Source organism: Carcharodon carcharias, chromosome 1 (assembly GCF_017639515.1).
Source record: "Carcharodon carcharias isolate sCarCar2 chromosome 1, sCarCar2.pri, whole genome shotgun sequence".
NCBI lineage: Eukaryota > Metazoa > Chordata > Chondrichthyes > Lamniformes > Lamnidae > Carcharodon > Carcharodon carcharias.
The window spans coordinates 34,036,368-34,060,405 of NC_054467.1; the positions used below are offsets into that span (position 1 = coordinate 34,036,368).

The 24,038-nt window shown below is 39.7% G+C and overlaps 1 protein-coding gene across 5 annotated transcripts in view; it reads right to left on the reverse strand.

The window, feature by feature from the left end:
- Positions 1-24,038, reverse strand: part of LOC121277894 (la-related protein 1B-like) — a 103,470-nt gene that overhangs the window by 16,605 nt on the left and 62,827 nt on the right. For 4 of the 5 annotated variants that reach the window (XM_041187706.1, XM_041187695.1, XM_041187724.1 and 1 more), the window contains 7 exons: positions 20,923-21,095; positions 14,769-15,125; positions 13,562-13,685; positions 9,066-9,274; positions 8,052-8,158; positions 4,815-4,975; positions 233-377 (listed from right to left, as the gene is read on the reverse strand). In XM_041187706.1, the coding sequence (XP_041043640.1) occupies positions 233-377; positions 4,815-4,975; positions 8,052-8,158; positions 9,066-9,274; positions 13,562-13,685; positions 14,769-15,125; positions 20,923-21,095 (1,276 nt within the window). The remainder of the gene's footprint in view (positions 1-232; positions 378-4,814; positions 4,976-8,051; positions 8,159-9,065; positions 9,275-13,561; positions 13,686-14,768; positions 15,126-20,922; positions 21,096-24,038) is intronic. The other variant, XM_041187716.1, reaches the window with a different exon arrangement.

Genomic DNA, 24,038 nt, shown 5'->3' on the forward strand with positions numbered 1-24,038 from the left:
GTCTCTGATTGAGCTTCTGAATACCTGTTCTAATATATTACAATGTCAAATTCTGTTTTATGAAGCACCTGTGATATGCCTTGGAATGTTTTATTACATTAAACATGTTATACAAACACAAGTTTCTGTTATGTGAGGACCAAAATCTTTCATTTGATCTGCATCAGGAATTGCTCTTTTTCTATACTTTGTAATTGCATCTTCCACTGTAAATTATTACTGATCATTATACCTGTAATTGTCTTTTGCATCCTCAAGAGATAGCTGTTTAAACTCTTCATACATCTTCCTGTTGAAGTGGTCTCTGAGGAAGAAGGACCAGAAACGGAACAGCGTGTTCATTTCCTGGGACTGCCCAATTCCTAACCTCTTCCTCTCTGAAAAGAAAAGATTATGCAATGAAGTCTGTGGCATTCCCAATGTCCCTTTAAAGTGAGCTTGAAGAATCTGGAAAACAGATGCCAGAACCAGAGCAGTGTAATATTTTGGAACATGATTTTAAGTGGAGAGTAAAATACATTAAAAACTGCACTTAAATTGGCTGAGATATGGTGCGGCTGTGATTTAGGATTATAGCCAGTACACAAAACTGGTTACAGCCATCCACATTTGTATGTTTCCGAGCTGCCTTACCTTCTATGACGTTGCCTGTATTCCGTAGTTAATTCTATCTGCTGATCATGATATCCATTGTCATTACCACTAATCTGACTCATCAGGGAATATTTTGAACATACGAATGAGGAATAGGAGTAGGCCATGAGGCTCCTCGAACCTGCTCTGATATACAATATCATGGCTGATATGACGATAACTTCCAGCCCGCATCAAGAATCTACCTACCTCGGCCTTAAAAATATTCGAAGATTGTGCTTCCAAATCTTCTGAGGAAAAGTTCCAAAGACTCAAAACCCTCAGAAAATATTTCTCTTCATGTCTTAAATGGGCAACCCCTTATTATTAAACAGTGACTCCTAGTTCAAAACTCTCCCTCAAGAGGAAACATCCTTTCCACATCTACTCTGTCAAGACCCCATAAGATCTTATATGGTTCTTACTCTTCTAAACTCCAGCGGATACAAGCCGAAGCTATCCAACCTTTCCTCGCAAGACAACCTTCCCATTCCAGGTATTAGTCTAATAAACCTTCTCCAAACTGCTTCCAATGCACTTACATCCTTCCTTAAATAAGACGACCAATGCTGTACACAACACTCCAGGTGTGATCGCACAAATGCCCTATATAACTGAAGCATAATCTCTCTACTTTTGTATTCAACACCCCCACACTATAAATGATAACATTCTATTAGCTTTCCTAATTACTTGCTATACCCGCATACTACCCGTTTGCAATTCATGCTCTAGGTTACCCAGATCCCTCCATATCTCGGAGTTTTGCAATCTCTCACCATTTAGATTTTTAAAAATTCTTTCACAGGATGTGGGCTTCGCTGGCTGGGCCATCTCTAGCTGCTCTTGAGAAAGTGGTGGTGAGCTGCCTTCTTGAACCGCTGCAGTCAATATGGTGTAGGTATACCCACAGTGCTGTTAGGAAAGGAGTTCCAGGATTTTGACCCAGCAATAGTGAAGGAACGGTGATATATTTCCAAGTCAGGATGGTGAGTAACTTAGGGGGGGAACTTCCAGGTGTTGGCATTCCCATCTATCTGCTGCCCTCGTCTGGTTGTGGGTTTGGAAGGTGCTGTCAGAATAGCCTTGGTGAATTCCTGCAGTACATCTTCTACATAGTACACTGCTGCTACTGTGTGTCAGTGGTGGAGGGAGTGAATGTTTGTGGATGTGGTTCCAATCAAGCGGGCTGCTTTGTCCTGGACAATGTCAAGCTTCTTGAGTGTTGTGGGCTGCACTCATCCAGGCATTCCTGACTTGTGTCTTGTGGATTATGGACAGGCTTTGGAGAATCAGGAGGTGAGTTACTCAACACACGATTCCTAGCCTCTGACCTGCTCTTGTAGCCACAGTATTTATATGGCTAGTCCAGTTCAGTTTCTGAATACTCTTTTTTTTATTCTTCCTGCCAAAGTGGACAATTTCACATTTTCCCACGTTATACTCCATTTGCTAGACCTTTGCCTACTCACTTAACCTATCTATATCCCTTTGTTGCTCTATGTCCTCTTAACAACTTACTTTCCTATCCATTTTTGTATCGTCAGCAAATTTAGCAACCATACCTTCGGTCTCTTCATCCGTGCCCTTGATATAAATTGTAAAAAGTTGAGGCCCCAGCACGGATCCCTGTGGCAAACCACTCCTCCCTACATCTTCCAACTAGAAAATGACCCATTTATGTCTACTTTCAGTTTCATGTTAGCTAGCCAATCTTCTATCTATGCCAATACATTACCTCCTACACCATGAGCTTTTATCTTCTGCAATGTTTGATGTGATAGCTTATGAAATGCCTTCTAGAAATCGAAGTATAGCACATCCACCAGTTCCCCTTTATCCACAGAACATCTTACTTCCTCAAAGAACTCCAATAAAATTGGTTAAACATGGTTTCCCTCCCACAAAACCAGGTTGACTCTGCCTGATTACCTTGAAGTTTTCTGCTATAATATCTGTAATAATAGCTTCTAACATTTTCCCCATGACAGATGTTAAGCTATCTAGCTTGGAGTTTCCTGCTTTCTCTCTCTCCCTCTTTAAATAAACATGCACTATTTTCCAATCTAATGGAAACTTCCCTGAATCTCATTAGCCTGCAGCTCCAACAATTTGCTTAGTACCACTACCCTGATGATTGTAATTTTCCAGAGTTCCTCCCTCCCTTCCATTTCCTGATTTACAGCTATTTCTGGGATGTTAGTTGCATGGTTTATAGTGAGGACCGATGCAAAATACCTGTTCAATTCATCTGTCATCTCCTTATTTTACATTATTAATTCCCCAGACTCACTTTCTATAGGACCAATGCTCACTTTGTTAACTCTTTTCTTTAAATATCTAAAGAAACTCTTAGTGTCTATTTTTATATTTCTAGTTAGCTTTCACTTGTACTCTAAATTTTCCCTCCTTATTAATCTTTGTCATTCTTTGCTGTTTTGAATATTCTGTCCAATCTTCTGAGCAACCATTCATCCTTGCGCAATTATATGCTTTTTCTTTAAGTGCGATATTATCTTTAACTTTTTTAGTTAACCACAGATGACGGGTGCTCTCCCTTGGAATTTTTCTTTCTCATTGGAATGTATCTATTCTGTGTATTCTGAAATATCCCTTTAAACGTCTGCAACTACATCTCTATTGGCTTAAACCTTAACCCAATTTGCCAGCTCACTTTAGCTAGATCCTGCTTTCGTGCCCTCATAATTGCCCTTATTCAAGTTTAAAATACTGGTCTTGGGCCCACTCTTCCTCCTCACACTGAATGTAAAATTCAATCATATTATGATCACTGCTACCTAGGGGCACCTTCACCATGAGGTCGTTAATTAATCCTATCTTGTTGCACAATACCAGATCTGCTATAGCCTGCTCTGGTTGACTCCAGAACGTGTTGTTCTAAGAAATATCCTGAGAACATTTAATGAACTGCTCATCTAGGCGACCTTTGCCTATCTAATTTTTTCAGTCTAAATGTAGATTAAACTCCCCTGTGATTATTGCCGTACCTTTCTAATCAGTTGCACTATGTCTTCCTTTATACTCCATCCTACCGCATGGGAAAACGAGGCGGTTGACAAAAGTGCAACAATCTTCATTGTCTGGCCCACTGAAAATACTCCATTTGATATTCAGGTGCTACCTCTCTTTGAAGGCCCAGAAAAAAGATGTCTTTTTCTGTAATCTATAGATTTTGGTTTCACATGATGCAGCTAAGTGCAGTGGATGCCAGTACGCTGAATAAATTTAAGGAGGAGATAAATAGATTTTTAATTCTTAATGGGTTGAAAGGTTATGGGGAGAGGGCAGGAAATTGGTGTTGAGGCCAAAATGAGACCAGCTGTGATCGTAATGAATGGCGGGGCAGGCTCGAGGGGCTGAATTGCCTACTCCTGCTCCTGGTTCTTATGTTCTAAGAGGAGCTTTGTGACGTTTTCATATAGCATTTCAGAGAAACTCAAGAGCTACAAGGTTTATGTATGACAGAAAATCAAGTACTGTGCAGTTTGTCCATTTCTGTATTCTTCTGCATTCATTTTTTGTTTATAAATAAATTTGATTAGCTTGGGCCTGAAGTGCATACTACATCTGTGATATTTCACACGAATAGACATGTGTCTAAGATGAGCAGGCCAAGCATTCTTCTGGTGTATAATCCTTTGAAAAAGTATAACCTAATCCTATACAATGCTCTTTTATTCATGACATGCAAAAACACTGTAGGTCTCAATTCACTCAAGTTCATACAAACTTCCTTTTGCACTGCATACAAGTCAAATGCAGGAGAACAGCAGAACTATAACAATGAGGTTCTATGGAGCTACTAGAAACTTAATATTTAAACACAGGATCCTTAAGCCAAGAAAAACACAGTCTATCCTGGATTTAAACGCAGGTGCCAAAAGTGTCAGTGGCATTTGCAATTAATTGCTACACTACCCAAAAATACCCTTTTTGTGACAACTTACCAGATTAAAGTACTTTCCTTTCTTCACTTTGCATATTAGAAAAACATTCCAGTACGATAATTTATTTTAAAGCTGCAAAGATATCTTCAAATGAAAAACATCGCACAAACTGTTGTAGAACTGCTACTATTTTTGATGAATGACATCCGTTGTGTGCACTGTGCTCAGATTATCCAACCTCAACTTAAAACCAAATACAGGAAACAGGCTCACCATTTAAACACCTCCGACGATATTTGTGGTAAACTTGTTGGGTGAAGCCGTTTTCTCTTAAAAGCTCATGGGAAGGATGCTGGAACTTGGGTAGAGAGTTTGGTGTACAGCCGTAACTTCCAACTAATGTTGTGCCTTCCGAAGGACTGGCATTTGAACTACTAAACAGACAAAATAAATATCAGAGCTAGGAATTTTATTTTATTTTCTTCACTGCATTGTCTCCCATCATATTTCTTGTGAATCCGATGCTGAAGCTGGCCTGTAATTTCTGCACTTTTACATGCAGGAGTTTTGTTAGTATGCGCTGGTTACCTCAGCAAAATTAGCCAGAAATCATCCAAACTGACATGGAGAAGTGCAGAATTTTATGTGCAAGTACATTCAATACCATCTTGTGCGCCAGATTAAAAAACATTTAATCGGGAGTTGGTCCTGCCCACAAAACTGGCCAACCCCCAGATCAAAATTATCACTACTGAGTTTCCACTAATTGCAACCATTTGTAGGCCTTCAAGCAGGCTTAAATTAAACTTTAAAAAAATGGCAGACTGCCACCAAGACAGTTTAAAAGTCTTTGAACCATTTTTATATTTATCAAGAAACCGACTACTGTGCACAAATCTAACTTGTAAATGGTTGTGTATAGTTTTTTTAAAAATCAGTTTCAGTTATTTAAAATTAGGTTAATCATTGGTGGTGGACTATACACTGATTAAAAATTATGATTTTAGGAACATAGGAATGGGAGGTTATTTAGCCCCTCAAGCCTGTTCTGGTTTTCAATGAGATCATGGCTGATCTGCAACCAACTTCGTGCACCCCATCTTTGCCATATATTCCTTAATAACTATGGTTAACAAAAACTTATCAACCCTCAGATTTGAAATCAACAACTGATCTAGCTTCAACTATTGAATGCAGAAGAGTTTTAAACTTCTACCACTTTGTGTGTGTAGAAGGGCTAACCAGCAGAAACAGTTTCTTTCATCTATCCCATTTGTTTTCTGTAATATTGTGAAAACTTACATTGCTTGCACGGTGTTCCATGCCCAGAATTGCTCACAATACTCCAGGTGTGATCTATCCAAGGCTTTGTAACTGGAGCATAACTTCTAGCCCCTTGTATTCTAGTCCTTTAGATATGAAGGCCAGGGTAATCCATTAGCCCTTTTGCTTATTTTCAATATCTGTTCAAGATATTTTTATGATCCATATACCTGGCTGCCACTCCGCAGCCCCCACCAAAACTTTTTGTAAATGGTGAGAAGTTAGGAACTGTTCTATCCTTCTTAGCTCCAAAGTGATTGCCTCTCATTTGCCGACATTGATCTATTTGCTACGATTTTACACATCCTTGTAATCTATCAATATCGCTTCATAATTTCATGCTTCTAAAATACACTTCTTAGAATGCCGGCCATTTTTGTGTCATCAGCAAACCCAAATATGTGGTTATCTCACCACCTAAGCTGTTAATAAGGGTGCTGAACAGAGATCCTTGTGGGACACCCTTGTGAATTATATCTTGTCCATTATCTCTACTTTATCAATTCTACTTATCCAATTTTTTTAACAAGGTCAATAAGTTGCCTTCAATTGCGTGAGCTTTAACGGTACCTGTCTCTTATGAGGGGCTTTTGAAACCTTATGGAAGTCCAAATAACTAACATCCATAGCCACTCCCCCGTCCACTATCTATTTAACTCACCCAGAAAATTCAAAATCAGGTTAGTCAATTATAACAAATTCTTGCTCTGGCCCTCTCTGATCAGCTGAAAAATTTCAAGGTGTTCAGTCACCCTATCCTTAGTTATAGACTCTAGTAATTGTCCTGTCAACAGATGTTAGGCTAACCGATCTATAATTCACTGATGTCTCTCTATTTAAGAAAGGGACACGCATAATTTTCCAGTCTAAAGGAATAGCTCTTGAATCAAGAATTTGTGATTAATCCAATTTCAATTAATTAATAAAAAGCTGCGCCCAGGTTACACCTCAAATATAAATCAGGGAACTATTTTACTGTAAATTTTTAATGTTATGTTCTAAACGCTGCCCAATTATGCTGGTTCATGGCAATATGCAAATTAGTCTGAGCAGAAACCTAAAGGGAAAAACATTTCTCACAACTAGCACAATTTGTGCTCCAATCATGCCCAAAATGGAAACTTCAGACCTTTATACCATGGGTTGCCCTCTGTCTGTTTGGGCCGGTGGGCAAGTCTGATCCTGCTCTATTTCTTCTGCTGCCATGGTTTTCATATTCTCCCTGTATAGGTGTATAATTGCTGTTTTGTGTTGGTGTCAACGGCAGCAAAAATATTTTTAAGGTTTAGGATTAACTGCCAATTTGGGTGTTATCAAATAGAAAAGCAATTAATTTAAATTGAATGCCAACATTTCTAACAAACCCCAGCTTCAAAGAAGGATCCATTAATTACTTTTCTGCGATGCTTCTGAGAAATGCAGTTGAGAAGTAATATCTATAACCAAGCAAATGTCTCAAAAGTGGTCAGAGATTCTTAACTTGGAATATTCCAGACTAACATTTGTTTTTAGCTCTCAAGAAACTAGTCATATGCAAGTAACTACTGAGCTCTGCTGGTACAGAATAAATCTGGAATACTACTGCTGCATGAAAAAAAATTTGCTTAGTTATGTTTTCTACTGCTAAGGAAGTCTTTGTTAGTTTAGAATGGCATTTCTGGCATTTGCAAGTTAGATGCTGATCTTCCACAAACTTCAATAACTATTTCACTGTAGGGCTAGATTTTTCACATTGTTAAAGGCTAGATTCCTACCCAAACACCAACAAATAGTAATACATTTGGGTTAAATAGATCTGTGCACATGTGAATTGCATATTCCTGTAGCATAAATAACTGAATGTTTCCGAATTCAGCATAAATTAATGAAGGAACCCCCTAAGATTTAATACCTTAATAATGATATTTTCAGTGAAGAGACAAGTGAACATATGCAGTCTATTGATCATGCCATAACAGATGTCAAGGATACAATTATTGTACGTGTGGTTGCATTTTCTATTTTTGTGGAGGACTAATGAAATTGCTACTTATGCATTTGATATATATCAACTAAGCATTTTTGTAAAATTGATGCAATGATACAAGTATCATGATATTGGTTTATAATTGCATTGGGTTTCCTATTTTTCTAGATAAAAATAATGTGATCAGATTATTAACAAAGGCTATAAACAAAAGCATTCACCTAACAGACGATGTTCTTGGTCTGTGTTCTTTCGAATCCATAACCCAGCCAATATGACACTCAAGTGGTGGATTTGAACTGTGCCTTGTTTTTCTTTTCCTTGGTGTCTGCAATAACAATTACCATGGAGTTAAAAACTACCAATAACTTAGCTTCTGCCTCAGTAAATTAACGTTACCCTCAGTGCACACATTCACATCATGTATTTGGGCCAAGTCACTGTGAGGTCAGAAAGGGCCTGAGGTAAAGAGATTATGATGTTAAATAGGGATGTATTGCAAGACTAGTACTGTATAAAATGAATAAAATGGTAATGAAACATATCCTGCTATAAATTCATTTGAGTTTATAACATAAATTCAGATAATAAAACAGCCTGAAAATGTTAAATGGCTTATTACTGATAACTCAGGTTCTAGAACTTTCATTCCATTTTATGGAAATCTTCAAATCACTAATTGAATGAGGATTATCTTTTCTGAATTTCCTTGAAAGCTAACTCACTTTCTGAGATAGAAAATAATGTTTGATAAAATAATGCTATAGGAGGCCATAAATTGTTATACCTATAATTTGTTGAGAGAAAAAAAATGAGACAGAAGAAGAGGGAGACATAAGGAAAAAATGGCAATCACAGCTAAGGATAACATCCAAGTTGAGATATCTTGTAACCAGCCTTGTACCATCCTATACACCTGAGTAACGATATAGACGGACGCTACATAAGGAGAACCCACAGAAAAAACCAACCAAAAAACTTTTACATTTATGATTTTTAAAAATCATATGATAAAGACTGGACTAATAAAGATTGTGATAATTGTAAAATTTCAAATGAGCATTAAACTGATGCATATCTTGCAAAGCATAGTTCTCATTGGCTGCCTATTCCCAGCTGTGACATGGCACCACTGTATGGCCTAAGTGCATTCCGAACTGGGCCAAAATAATGCCATGTAAGATCTTTACTTTTTATCTTTATTTTAAGAGAAATAGGATAAAAATTTATTATACCTCAATGTCTATGGGTCGTCCTTCTTTAACAACAGGATAGAACCGTGGTGTTTTATTGGGATCCTGTAGCCTAGGTGTACGTGGAGTCCTTGGGGTTCTGGCAGGACATACTGGAGATTCTGGTACAGTTGTAGGCAAAGAACGGGCTAGGTTTGATGGTGGGGCCTCAGCAACACCAAACAGCTTGTTGGCTAACTCTTCAGCATAATCTGTCAGACACAAGCAATTCAAGATTTGTTATTTTTTAAAATAGTAGCCAAGTTTCTCTACCACCACAAAGTAATTTACCATTTAAGTACCAGTCTTCGCTAGCATTTGGATTCAGCTCTTCTCAGGTTAATGCCCTTTAATTCTCAGCCAGGTACTCCAAAAATGCAAAAGTAGTAGTTGAACAATATATTAAAAGCCATGGGCTAAAAAGAGGATGGCAAGCATGCAGGCAAAGGTTGCAAGCATTAACCATATTCTTTTTTGTTTTAAGGTTACTGTACACTCATAATTCATCACCCCTAAGCAGTAAACGATGTCTTAGTCATTTAGATTTTATTCTGATAAAATAGAGGGAAGAAAGGTAACGTGAACCCATGTGACAAGCATCAGTTGCTAATAGGATTGATTGAAGCCTGTCTATGCCCTGATTTGCATCGTCTATTTTTGAAGGTGACAGGAAAATTTGAGAAAGCAATTTTAAAAAATCATACAGGATTCATAGCTTTATAGTCATGAAGTAGAAAAGTAAGGGAATTATGCTAAATCATTATAATCATGGGTTAGACCTCACCTGGAGCCTCTAATTATAAACACCTACTTTGAGGATGCCAAAGCTTTGGAGAAAGTACAGAGGATGTTTATTAGAATGACACAGGGACAAAGGACCAATTATAGGGAAAGAGTGGAGAAGTTAAATGGAGATTTATCAAAGAATTATAGAATAATTAGTGGTATTGGCAGAACACAAACCAGTCAATGGTGAGCAAGTAATGCTTGATAGTAGTGTTAATGAATCCTTCCATCTTTTTGACGATTGAGAGCAGGCTGAGAGGACAGTAATTCATTGGGTTGGATTTGTCTTGCCTTTTGAGGACAGGACATACCTGCACAATTTGCCACATTTTTGGGTAGCGTTGAAGTTGTTCTACAGCAGCTAGGCTGGAGGCATGGTGAATCCCAAAGCACAAGTCTTCAGCAGCACAACTGGCTTTGGTCAGTAGCATCTGTAGTATATGCTGTATGCAATGCATTCAGTCACTTTTTGATATCACTTAAGTGAATTGAATTGGCTGAAGACATGTTAGGAGAATGGGCAAAGATGTGGCAGATGGAATACAATGTGGGGAAGTGTGAGGTCATGCACTTTGGTAGGAAGAATAGAGACATAGACTATTTTCTAAATGGGGAGAGAATTCAGAAATCTGGAGTGCAAAGGGACTTGGGAATCCTAGTTCAGGATTCTCTTAAGGTTAACTTGCAGGTTGAGTGGGTAGTTAGGAAGGCAAATGCAAAGTTGGCATTTATTTTGAGAGGACTAGAATATAAAAGCAGAGATGTGCTGCTGAGGCTTTATAAGGCTTTGGTCAGACCACATTTAGAATATTTTGAGCAATTTTGGGCCCCGTATCTCAGGAAGGATGTTCTGGCCCTGGAGAGGGTCCAGAGGAGGTTCACGAGAACGATCCCAGGAATGAAAGGCTTGACATATGAGGAACATTTGAGGCCTCTGGGTCTATACTCGATGGAGTTTAGAAGGATGAGGGGGGATCTGATTGAAACTTACAGAATACTGAAAGGCCTGGATAGAGTGGACGTGGGGAAGATGTTTCCATTAGGAGAGAGTAGGACCCGAGGGCACAGCCTCAGAGTAAAGGGAAGACCTTTTTAGAAAAGAGATGAGGAGAAACTTCCTTAGCCAGAGAATGGTGAATCTATGGAATTCATTGCCACAGAAGGCTGGGGAGGCCAGGTCACTGAGTGTACTTAAGACTGAGATAGATAGGTTCCTGATTGGTAAAGGGATCAAAGGTTCCGGGGAGAAGGCCGGAGAATGGGGTTGAGAAACTTATCAGCCATGATTGAAAAGCGGAGCAGACTCGATGGGCCGAATGGCCTATTTTCTGCTCCTATGTCTTATGTCTAAGACTGGAATTTATGACGGTGGGTCCATGTTCCCTCTAAGCTGCATGGTCACAAAGGAACCCAAAGCTTCCCATACACAAGCCAGTCCCTGAAAGTTATTGCACATGCACGGCCACACAAAATAATATAAAGGGTCCGTGTACTTAAACAAAATCGACCATGCACTACATTGAAGTCCCCCACCCAGGGTGTATTCTTTGCTTTTGCTACCCTCAGTATATCGTCCATGTCGTGTTCAACATGAAGGAGTACTGGTTAAGTGGTTGACAGAGTGATAAATGCTAATCAAGAGATTGCCATATAAGTGGTTTACCTGAAGCCTTGAGGGGTTCCAAGTATCAAGGACTCCCAGGGCCACTCCCACCTGACTGTGTTCACACCACTGATATGTCAGTCCTGACATTGGGCAGGGAATACTGGGAATGTTAATGGCAGAGCCAGAAGCATTGGCTGACAGTCATACTTAGAAAATCATACCTATGTCAGCCTGTTGCTTGACCAGTCTGTGGGCAACCGTCCCCATATCAGCACCAGACTCCAAGATGTTGGTGAGGATAGCTTGGCAGGATTGTGGTGTCTAAATTTTGATGCCTAGCTTACTGCCAAGTGACCAAACCAGTGGGCTTTTTATGGATACCAAACTTTTATTCCAAACTCATTTAATTTTTATTAAAATAAATTCAAACTTATAAACTGCCATGGCGGAATTTTAATAGTGTTCTCTGAATCATTAGCTCAGTAGCTTAACAGTAACACCACAATACCCCTGTGCTGTCTTATTGCTTCATAGATCCATACACAAACATAAATGGGGTTTCTTATTTTCTGCAAGCATGTCAAATAGAAACATTGATAAAATCTGGTACAAATATTTGATCCACTTTAGCTAAAGCCATAAAGACAAAATGGATCAATTTGCATTACAGATATAATACAGTAACTGTGATCTAGTCTATTTCAATTCGTAAATAGAATTTACTTCAGAAGTAAAAGCAAACGTCACCCATCACTTTTTAGGCATTAACTTCAGCTAATGAACTTGCTCTTGAAATCACAAAGAGGAAACTGGAATGAGGCATTCTTAAAGATACTCTAATGGAAGGGGTCATCAACAGTGCTATCAAGAGGCACTTGCTTAACAATAACCTGGTCAACTGCTGCCCAGTTTGGGTTCTGCCAGGGCCACTCAGCTCCTGACCTCATTATAGCTTTGTTCAAACATGGATAAAGGAGCTGAACTCCCAAGGTTAGGTGACAGTGACTATCCTTGGTATCAAAGCCACATTTGACCGAGTGTGGCATCAAGGAGCCCTAGCAAAATTGGAGTCAATGGGAATCAGAAGGAAGTTGGTTGAGTCATACCTAGCACAAAGGAAGATGGTTGTGGTTGTTTGAGGTCAGTCATCTCAGTTCCAGGACATCACTGCAGGAGTTCCTCAGGGTAATGTCCTCGACCCAACCATCTTCAGCACCATTCATGACTCCTCAGATACTGAAGCAGTCCATGTCCAAATGCAGCAAGACCTGGACAATATCCAGGCTTGGGCTGACAAGTGGCAAGTAACATCCGTGCCAGACAATGACCATCTCCAACAAGAGAGAACCCGACCATCGCCTCTTGATGTTCAATGGCATTACCATCACTAAATCCCCACTATCAACATCCTGGGGGTTAACATTGATCAGAAACTGAAATGGACTAGCCATTTAAATACTGTGGCTACAAGAGCCTGTCAGAGACTAGGAACCCTGCAGCGAGTAACTCACCTCCTGACTCCCCAAAGCCTGTCCACCATCTACAAGGTACAAGTCAGGACTGTGATGAAATACTCCCCACTTGCCTGGATGAGTGCAGCCACAACATTCAAGAAGCTTGACACCATGCAGGACAAAGCAGCCCGCTTGATTGGCATCACATCCACAAACATTCACTCCCTCCACCACTAGCAACAGCATGTACCACCTACAAGATGCAGTGCAGGAATTCACCAAGGCTCCTTTGAGAACACCTTCCAAACCCATGACCACTACCATCTAGAAGGACACAGGCAGCAGATAGATGGGAACACCACCATCTGCAAGTTCCCCTCCAAGTCACTCACCATTCTGACTTGGAAATATATCGCCATTCCTTCACTGTCGCTGGGTCAAAATCCTGGAACCCGCTTCCTAACAGCACTGTGGGTGTACTTACACCTCATGGACTGCAGCAGGTCAAGGCGGCAGCTCACTACCACCTTCTCAAGGACAACTAGGGATGGAGAATAAATGCTGGCCCAGCCAGAGAAGCCCACATCCCATGAATGAGTATATAAAAAAAAAATCAAGAATTAGGTGTTTGGTGTCGACGATACTGGTCTTACCTTGGTGGGCCTTTGGTGGTGCAGGAGGCACCTCCTGGTTTGGATCAACAGGTGGTTCAGGTGCGAGGGTATCAAAATGCTCTTTACTGATCACATTCAACTTCTTAAAATTCTCAATTTCTTGCTATATTGTTGGTAGAAAAGCAAAAAGAATGTTATTTTGGGACAATTTTCACTTAAACAGGTGGCTTATTTGTATACATGGAGGTTAAAAGCCCACCGAGACTAAATGGGCCAAATGGCCAGTCTCCAGGTAGTAATTTATGTATTTATGCATACTGATCAGGTTAGGCCATAGCAACCTTGTGACCCATGTTCAAAGCTATCATCTGTTTAGTCCAAGAGAACCACAAAACCAACAAGTAAAATACCATTTTTTTTCTGTGTGTGTGTGTGTGTGTGTGTGTCTGTGTGTGTGACCATGCTGGAGTGACTCAAATCATTTTATTGCATATATTTCAGTGCAGATCACAACTTTGGGACTGATATAGGAGCTAATCCAGAGCCATCCCATTCAAACAAAGCATGCTACTGACTGGGATGATGCCACATACTCAACTTTTTTGTATGGAAAATATTAATGATTAAATGCACATCCTTTTTCAGAAGAACTAAAGGAGTTTATAAAACATGCAATGACACTGCAGCACTAATGTTCATTTTCCCATTTTGATTCACATCTCCAGAAAGTAGACGAGACGAAACTATTTATATATTCATCATATCTCAAACATTCCAAAATGCTTTACTTGAAATTACTTTTTAATGGAATAACTATTAGTAGGCAAATATGGTAGCCATTGATACAGCAACTAGATGAATAATCACTTAATATGTTTTTGGTGGTATTGACTGAGGGAAAAAAATATTAGTTAAGGCATTTGGACGCTCCCTGCTTCAGACGAGGCCTTGCTTCAACCTCAAAATCTAACAAAGCAGCAATTCCCATACGAAGAGACACTCATTGAACAGACAGTATATTATAACTGCCAAGTTCAAATTGAGAATCCAGTTCAGTACGTTTCTCTAGTCCCTAACACCTATCCCCATCAGCTGCAAGTAAGTGCTATGTGGAGAATGGCAAGATAGATGGTCGCTTTAACAGAGACATCTTAACACACGACACGATTACATTTGATAGAGCTACAGACTCAAGCCACTAACCAAACCTAAAAGATTAGCAAAATGTAGCCAGTCTGGAATTCACCTTTATTGTTGAATATTCTGGCCCATTTTCTTCCATCCAAAGATCTTGTTCATAGTAATACAAGCCGTCATTGATGGCCTTTGCCAGCTCTGTTGTGATTTTTGCTCGTGAAACATGATTTCCTGTACGGTCGCCACCCGGGTGTTTGCGCATATGAGGAGGAGTCTGAGTCACAATCAAGATCTTGTTCACATCACGATCATCAATTTCATAGTCCGAGTCATCATCTGACCAATCGGTGAAGGTATTCTTGCGTCCTTCTATCTGTTCCATTTCTTCATCAAACATGAAATCCAATTCCTCCTGCTCTTCTTGCTCCTGTTTGTGAGCTTGTTGAGGTTTGGGTGACTCATTTTCCTACAAATCAGCAAAATTAGATAATTTAATTTTCATTATTTTATACAAACATATGAACATAAAAATTCGGAGCAGAAGGCCATTCGACCCCTCCAGCCTGCTCTGCCATTCAATAAGATCATAGCTAATCTGACTGCAGCCTCAACTCCACATTCTGCCTACTCCTGGTAACCTTTGACTCCTTTGATAGTCAAGAATTACCTACCTTTGCCTTAAAAATATTCAATGACCTGGCCTCCCCGACTCTCTGGGGAAGACAGTGCCTCAGAGAAAAAATTTCTCCTGACCTCTATCAAATGGGAGACCCCTTATTTTTAAACTGTGTTCCCTAGTTCTAGTCTCACCCACAAGGGGAAACATCCTTTCAACATCCACCCTGTCAAGTCCCCTCAGGGTCTTATGTTTCAATCAGATTGCCCCTCATTCTTCTGAACTCCAATGGATACAGTCCAAGCCCGCCTAACCTTTCCCCATAAGATAACTTCCCCATCCCAGGTATCAGTAGAGTGAACCTGCTCTCAACTGCTTCTAAAGGATTTATATCCTTTGTTGAATAAGGAGACCAAAACTGTACACAGTACTCCAGATGTGGTCTCATTAATATTGTACAGCTGTAGCAAAACATCCCTACTTTTATATTCCATTCCCCTTATAATAAACAACAACATTCTATCAACATCCTGGAGGGTTACCATTGACCAGAAGCTGCACTGGGCTAACCATATAAATACTGTGGCTACAAGAGCAGGTCAGAGGCTACGGATCCTGCAGCGACATAACTCACCTCCTGACTCCCCAAAGCCTGCCCACTATCTACAAGGCACAAGTCAGGAGTGTGATGGAATACTCTCCACCTGCCTGGATGAGTGCAGCTCCAACAACAACATTCAAGAAGCTTGGCACCATTTAGGACAAAGCAGCCCACTTCTTATTTGTGGATGGAGTGCCACTCAATTCCTCCACCACTAATGCATAGAGGCAGTAGTGTGTACCATCTACAAGATGCACTGCAGGAACTCACCAAGGTTCCTCAGACAGAACATTCCAAACCCACAGCTACTATCTAGAAGGACAAGAGCAGCAGATGCATGGGAACACCACCACCTGCAAGTTCCCCTCCAAGCCATACACCATCCTGACTTGGAAATATATTGCCATTCCTTCACTGCCGCTGGGTCAAAATCCTGGAACTCCTTTCCTAACAGCACTGTGGGTGTACCTTCACCACATGGACTGCAGTGGTTCAAGGCAGCAGCTCACCACCACCTTCTCAAGGACAATTAGGGATGGGTAATAAATGTTGGCCTAGCCAGTGATGTCCACATCCCATGAGTGAATTATCCACTTATTTTTCTAATTACTGCTGTACCTGTCTACTAACCTTTTGCGATTCATGTACCAGGACACTCAGATCCTTCTGTACAGTAGGGTTCTGCAATCTCCCGCCATTTAAATAATATGCTGCCTTTCTATTCTTCCTGCCAAAGTGGACAAGTTATATTTTCCCACCTTATACTCCATCTGACAATTTTTTGCCCACTCACTCAACCTATCTATATCCCTTTGCAGGTTCCTTATGCCCACTTCACAACTTAATTTCCTACCTATCTTTGTGTCATCTACAAATTTAGCAGCCAGTCATTTGGTGCCTCAATCTAAATCATTTATATAAATTGGAAATAGTTGAGGCCCCAGCACTGATCCCTGTGCCACTCCATTTGTCACATCTAAGCAACTGGAAAACTCATTTATGCTTACTCTCCATTTCCTGTTAGCTAACCAATCTTCAATCCATGAGCTCTTATTTTGCGCAGTAACCTTTGATGTAGCATGTGATGTGGTTATAAACTATGAAGTTACCTTTTGGTACAGCAACAAGGAACAGAGTTGGTTTATCTTGATAAGTACTAGTCTTAAATGCTTTTGTCAGGGCTCATTATTCAAATGTTTCAGAAATGAGACTTTACCATAAAATTTCTTGTGAATCATCATTACATGTTTTTTGCAGAGGGATACAAAGGTTGAGGGACTTCAGCTAAATGAGGAGAACCTGGGGTTGTTCTCCTCACACCACAGAAGATTTAAGCCAGCTATAATAGAGGTGACCAAAAACACAAAGGGCTTGTTCCCATTGACAGAAGGATTGTCAACCAGAGGAGCTGTTTGTTAAAGTAATAGCAAAAGAGGCGAAATGGAGAAAATTTTTGATGCAGGGAATTACGACCTGGAATGCACTCTGAAACAGTGGTGTAAGCAGATTTAATAGTAATTTTCAAAAGATACTTGGACAAATACTTGAAGGTGACAAATGCAGGTCTAGGAGGAAGGAGCTGGGACTAATTGGATAGTTTTTCCAAGAGCCAGCATAGACATGATGGGTTGAAAGACTCTGTGACCACATGTTTTTATGGTGGACAATCACCATTAAATTACAATTTGGCAATTGCAACAGGCTCCCATCAGGTTTCTCCAGGATACATCGTGCTTAGATAACATATTGCAAGCATACAGACTTTTAATGTAGAATAATTACTCAAGACATTTCATAGAAAAAGAAAGCTTATGTGGATGTGTAAAGGTTTCGTCAAAGAGCTGACTTGAAATGTCTTTCGAAAGCATGGAAAAGTGTCAGTGAGGCAGAAGGGTTTAAGGAATGAATTTCAGAGAGAAAGGCAAAGATGGCTGAAAGCTTCGCCAAAGATGGAGCAAGGAATAGAGTTAAATGAGCAAAAGATGCTGGCAGTGGAGTTTTGGATGATTTAAAATTTATGGAAGATAAGCCTAGCTTGAAGACAACATAGAAAGCAGTGGGGATCCATTATCTGACAGAAGCTAGTCTGTATTTTGAGTATTCTGTAATGAAAAGTGGCTCAAGGCCAGGCACAAAAATTCTACTTTATTCTGATTGGTGGGTAAAACTGGTACTTCAAAACTTGTCCTAGACCCTACAATAAAAAGAAATGTCACACAAACTATTGTCAGGTGTGTCAATAAGGGTTAAAAAGGAAACGGTCATAATTACCTTCCCCACAACCATAGGAATGTGTACCCATTTAGCCTACTCGTGTAATGTTTGGAATTGTTAAAGTCTATTTAAGACAAAATAAAAAAACTGGGATCCGAGTAAAAGAAAAGACAACTTCTTTGGAAGCTTAAGACAAAACATTATAGAATTACATTACCATTTTTCCTGTATTCTCCTATTATATACTATGGGCTAAAAAGACTTTTAAAATTTTCTTTGATGGGAAGGAGAGAAAAGGAGGAATTAAGAAAAGAAATCATTCTGAATTGGGCATTGTCATGACTATAACTGTCCATTTTGCATTTAAGTCATGAGAGCTGCAGAGATTGAAAATAATTAGCAAGACTCCAAGAAACGTATTAATCTGAAAAATCATTAGCCAACAACTTTGAATGGAAACATTCAAATTCAAGCGTTAATTTTTAAGAGTGCAAACATGATTTTTTTTTAGTCCTTGCATAACAGGATTTTCTTTTTTAAAAACTAGTGTAGAGGTTGTACCAAAAAAAATTCACTAAATGCAGCTGTGACTATGACAACTTGGAGAAATAACATTAAGAATCTACAGTCTAAGGCAAGGAACAATTCAATGGCTGCATGCACTTGCCCCTCACAAAAGCTACTTTCTGTCAGATATTAATGCTGAATGCAGGTCTTTTAAAGGTTACAAGAGCTTGTGGATATACATTAAAACTGGTGAAAAGAAAGTTCAGCGCTGTTGGCAAAACATTTTTTATACAAACAGTAAAGATAAGGTAGCATTAATGATAAAGTGAAGGTAAGATCGTGATGGCAAAAGCCTTCGATTAACTTAGACAATCAGATCTTGTGATGGGGAATTCTGGGTTTTATGCTGGATGGACGAGCTAAAATGGGCCAAGTGATCTCTCTCACCTGTTTAAAAATTTTGGGGTTTTCAGCGAATACTGTATATAGCACAATCAGAAATGAAATTTTAGTTATCTTCATACAAACGGAATTTTTAAATATATGCACTGTGACAGAAAACTATGAAGCACATCCCCAGTCTACAAACTTCAAAAATCTTTATTTGTCCAATGTGTCTCTATTCTTTCCTCTAAAGTTTATTTCCTGCATGTTTCACCTGGGTGGGAGGGGGTAAGGGAGCAGAGGTGGAAGGAGTCTGCTGATTGTTTTACACGTTTTGAACATTTTTATCTTCTAGTCTGTCTGGTGCCTCACTATTAATAGTCTTCTTGTTTTGCTGTTTTTTATTTCTCTACCACAGTAGCAGGTTTTAAATCTTAAGCTGATCGGTGTTTTTATATTTCACATATTGGAAATTAATTTTTGAAAGCAAATCCATGATCTTCAACTTTAACTGAGTTAATGCAAGGACAATATTGGGTATCACTGGACAAGGGTTTCAAGTTCCATTGGAGGCTGGGGCCAATTCTTTCAAAGACCTTGGAGGGGAAAAAGAGAGGTTAGATTTGAGTCCCAGCTTTTTTCTTTGTGCTCTACCAGGACCACGGCATAAAAGATCAAAATGCTACTCAATTATCTTTTACCTTACAATCAGGAGGGGCGGGGAGAGGGAAAGTAAGTAAGGGGAGAGTTCGAAAGAGAGAAAACACAGGAGGACAGGATAAAGAGAGAAGAAGCAAGAGGGCAGGAAAGAGGTGGCGAGAAAATCAGATGAGCAGGAAAGATGAATGATTTTACCAAAAAAGGGAAAGGAGGTTGCATTTTGAAAGGAATGACAGAGAAAGCAAGCATGTTAGTAAAATAACAACAAAGGAGAGCAAGGGACAGCGTGAAAAAACACAGAAGATGGAAATGGTGCACACCAATGACACCATAAAGATTGGGACATTCTTACAGCCCATTCAGGGTCCACTATTTGTGACACAGTCTTCGGGTTCATTGTTTCAACCAAGATCGGCATCCTAACACTATAACAAATTGTTTTTTTGAAACTCTAAACCTATGCTCCATTTAACTGACAAATTTTATCAAGTTGATTAAGTGAAGCGCCATAAACTATAGTTAAACATTACAGAATTGCTAAACTAAAAAAATAGCTTGAGATTAAAAGGAAATTTACTTAAAATTCAAGAGGAAACTATGTGGCCAATAGGCTACCATACTATCATTTAACCTCTGAAACCCTAGGTTTGTGTGCAATAAACGTGTGTTAGGATGAAAAGTCTCCTCTTTAAAAAAAAAACTAAGGATTCCTACTTGAAAAGAGTTTGGATAGTTTCCATGTCAACTAACCCAAAATACATATCGCCAGCAACTGTGCACCATTTGACAAAATTGAGTGTGGTAAATACAAAATATTATACTGGGTACATAAGTGTATTCGATACTGACAAAATTGGAAAAGCTATCCCCAAATATTCATTATGAGTTCTACTACTGGACAAATTAGCTTCCATTAAGTGAATTTCTGGTCACACTCTAAACCTTACACGTGCAAGAGTCTCCTCAATACACATTGCACCCTTATCGCAGACATTAATTAGTCTGGGCAGCTAACCAAACAAAAACATGCATGTGTTAAGTCTCAAAGGTTGCTTAGTAGAAGAAAGACATGAAGTTAAAGGTATACTGTAGTACAGCTTACTTTGTCTAAGGAATAAGTTTACAATTCAATATAGACCCCATATCACTCTAGTTTCAATTACAATATATAATTTAATACATGATGATGTGAACACTTTTGGCACTAAGGGATCTGGCATTAAATTAACTTGCTTCATAATGAAGTATATATTTCATAGATGAGGATAAATTCATGTATACCTTTGGACTGAGTTGCGATGGACGGTGTCTCTTTTTCACTTCTATCCAAGGATCAGATTCCAGATCAGGCAAACTTGTAGAAAGTCCCTTAGACATTGTCTGGAGGTTATTGGTTTCAACATTTTTCTTTGCGTCAACAGGACTTCCCACCCTAGGAGAGCTAGGAGCAGATTCTGAAAGTCACAAAAGACAAAATACATTACAATAACATTTCTTGCCACATTGCATAGGATTAATTACTTACAATTACACAATCTACAGGCTACAAGCAGGCCATTTGGCACAAGTTGTCTATGGCAGAGTTATACTCCACATTAGTCTCCTCTAATTGTAATTACCTTTGCACACCGTTCATATCTTTCTGTTCCTGCTCCCTCAAGTATGCAATAAGCCTTAACTGTGTCGATGCAACCTACTTCAGCCTTTTCTTGTGGCAAGTTTTACATTCTTACCATTCCATCAAAAAATATCAAATCCTTTTAGGTGTTTTGCTATATTTATGCCCCCTTGTTCAATACTCACCAGCAAGTGGAGACCATTTCTCTATGTCAAAAACTTTGTATTGATATAACAGCTTTAACATGATAAAATCTCAAAGCGTTTCACAAGAGCATTATCAAACAAAATTTGACAGCTGCATATGGAAATATTAGGGCAGCTGACCAAAAATTTGGTCCAGCTGTTAGATTTTAAGGAATTTCTTGAGGAGAGGAAGAAAGGCAGGGAGGTTTAGGAGGGTATTCCAGAGCTAAGGGCATTGGCAACTTAAGACACACTCAAAGGTGAGAGCAATTAAAATTGGCCAGCATTGGATGAGCACAGATAGCTGGGGGTAGAAGGGCGAGAGAAAATTAGAGAGCTCGGAAGGAGCAAGGTCATGGAGGGATTTGAAAACAAGGGTGAGAATTTTTAAACTGAGGTGTTGCTTAACTAAGAACCAGTGTAGACTAGGGAGCACTGGAGTGGTGAAAAGGATTTGGTGAGAGTTAGGACATGGCCAGCAGCTTTGGATAACCATAAGTTCATGGAGGGTAAAACATGGGAGACCAGCCAGGCATACACTGGAAGTTTTGGATCTAAAGGTAACAAAAGCAAAAGTTAGCTGATGTTAAAAGGTTGAAATAGCAGTCTTAGTGATGTGTGGCTGGTAGCTCATCTCAGGGTCAAAAAAACCAATGTTGTGAACAGTCCATCTAATTCAGCCTCAAGACAGTTGTCTAGGAGGGGGATGGAATTGGTAGTTCAGGAAAAGTTTGTAGCAGGGATCAAAGACACAGGTCTCTGGTCTTTCCAACATTTAGTTGGAGGAAAGGTCGAATAAGCAGTCGAACAACTTAAAACAGTGCGAGGGTCGAGAGAGGTGGTAGTTAGGCAGAGCTGGATATCACAACGTACCTTTTTTTATTATTTGCTCATGGAATATGTCACTGACAAGACCAGCATTTGTAGCCCCATCCCTAATTTCCCTCAAGGTGGTGGCTGTGAGCTGCCTTCTTGAACCGCTGCAGTCCATCTGGTGTATGTACCCAGAGTATCAGAAAGGGGCTTCCAGGTTTTTGACACAGCAACAGCGAAGGAACAGTGACATAGTTACAAGACAGGATGATTCAGTAATTTGGTAGGTTTAGAAATTTGATTAGAGGAATTCAAATATGGGGTTCCAGGAAAATTGGTAATGGATTTGGGAAACGCTAACAATTTTGAGGACTTGTGTCTTGTAGGTGGTGGATAGGCTTTGGGAGTCAGGATATGAGTTACTTGCTGCAGCCTTGTGGCCAATGATGTGCTATTGTAGCCACAGTATTTATGTGGTTGGTCCTGTTCAGTTTCTGGTCAAAGGTCACCCCCCCAGGATGTTCATGGTGGAGGCTTCAGTGATGGTAATACCAAAGGGAAATGGTTAGGTTCTCCCTTTTTGGAGGTGGTCATTGCCTGACACCTATGAGGCACACATGTGACTTGCCACTTATCAGTCTTAACCTGAACGTTGTCCAGGTCTTGTTGCACATGGACACAGGCTGCTTTAGTATTTGAGTCACCGTGAATAGTATTCAAAACTGTGCAAACATCAGAGAACATCTCCACTTTTGACCTTATAAGGGAAGAAGGTCATTGATAAAGCAGCTAAAGATGATTGGAACTAGGACTCTACACGAAGGAACTCCTGCATGTGGAAACTGATGCTATATTTTCAGATAATGTCATCAAGTGGCAACATGTTGATGGCAAATTGGAGGGGACCAAGGATATGGATATTAATTTAGAATGAGAAACCACTGTAAGTTATTCTCTGGCTACAAAAGATTGGTGAGAATGGCACCAGGTGAGTGCAGTTCCATCCAGCTGAGCAACAGAGGAGAGGAGTTGAAGAGCATTGTGGTCAACTGTGTCAAAAGCTACAGATATGTTGAGAAGGGATTATTTACCATTGTCAGGGTCACAAAGTCAGCAATGACACCTTAGCAGCCATTTCAGTAACTTGGCAGATTTAGAAATTTTATTAGAGGGATTCAAATATGGAGTTCCAGGAAAATGGCCATCGATTTGGGAAATGATAACAATGTTGAAGACTTGAGAGGAAGGGAAAGTTGGAGATGGGGTATAAGTTTGCAAGGACAAAGCAAAAGAAGGTAACTGAGAAGAGAGAACTGAATAATATCAACTAACCTGAGAGGCAGGAAGGGAAGCTGGATGGTCAGCAGTTTATTGGGATGAGGCAGAGGGAGCTGCAACTGAACAAGTTTAGCTTAGTGAGGCCATGAGGGAAGAAAAGAAAGAAAGAGAAAGGTTCAAGTTTGGGCTTGGGGAGCCCTTAGAGGAAGTTTAGTTCAGCAAGCTAGTGGAAGCAGCTGTAGCAGCTGATCAGATGGTTTCAACTTTAGTGATAAAAAAAAAGTCTAAGTTTGTTGTACTTGTTACTGGAGGCGAGGGTGGAGGAGACAGCAGAAAAATTTAAGATGACGGTTTGGAGCAAAGAAGGGGCTCTTCCAGGTTTTTGAACATCAGCCCGATAGAACATAAATTTTAAAGAGATCTCTTATTCTCTTTTCCAGAGGAAAGAGCCCCAGAGCTAAAGCAGCATGTAACCAAAAGAGTGCAACATTAACTGAATGCAT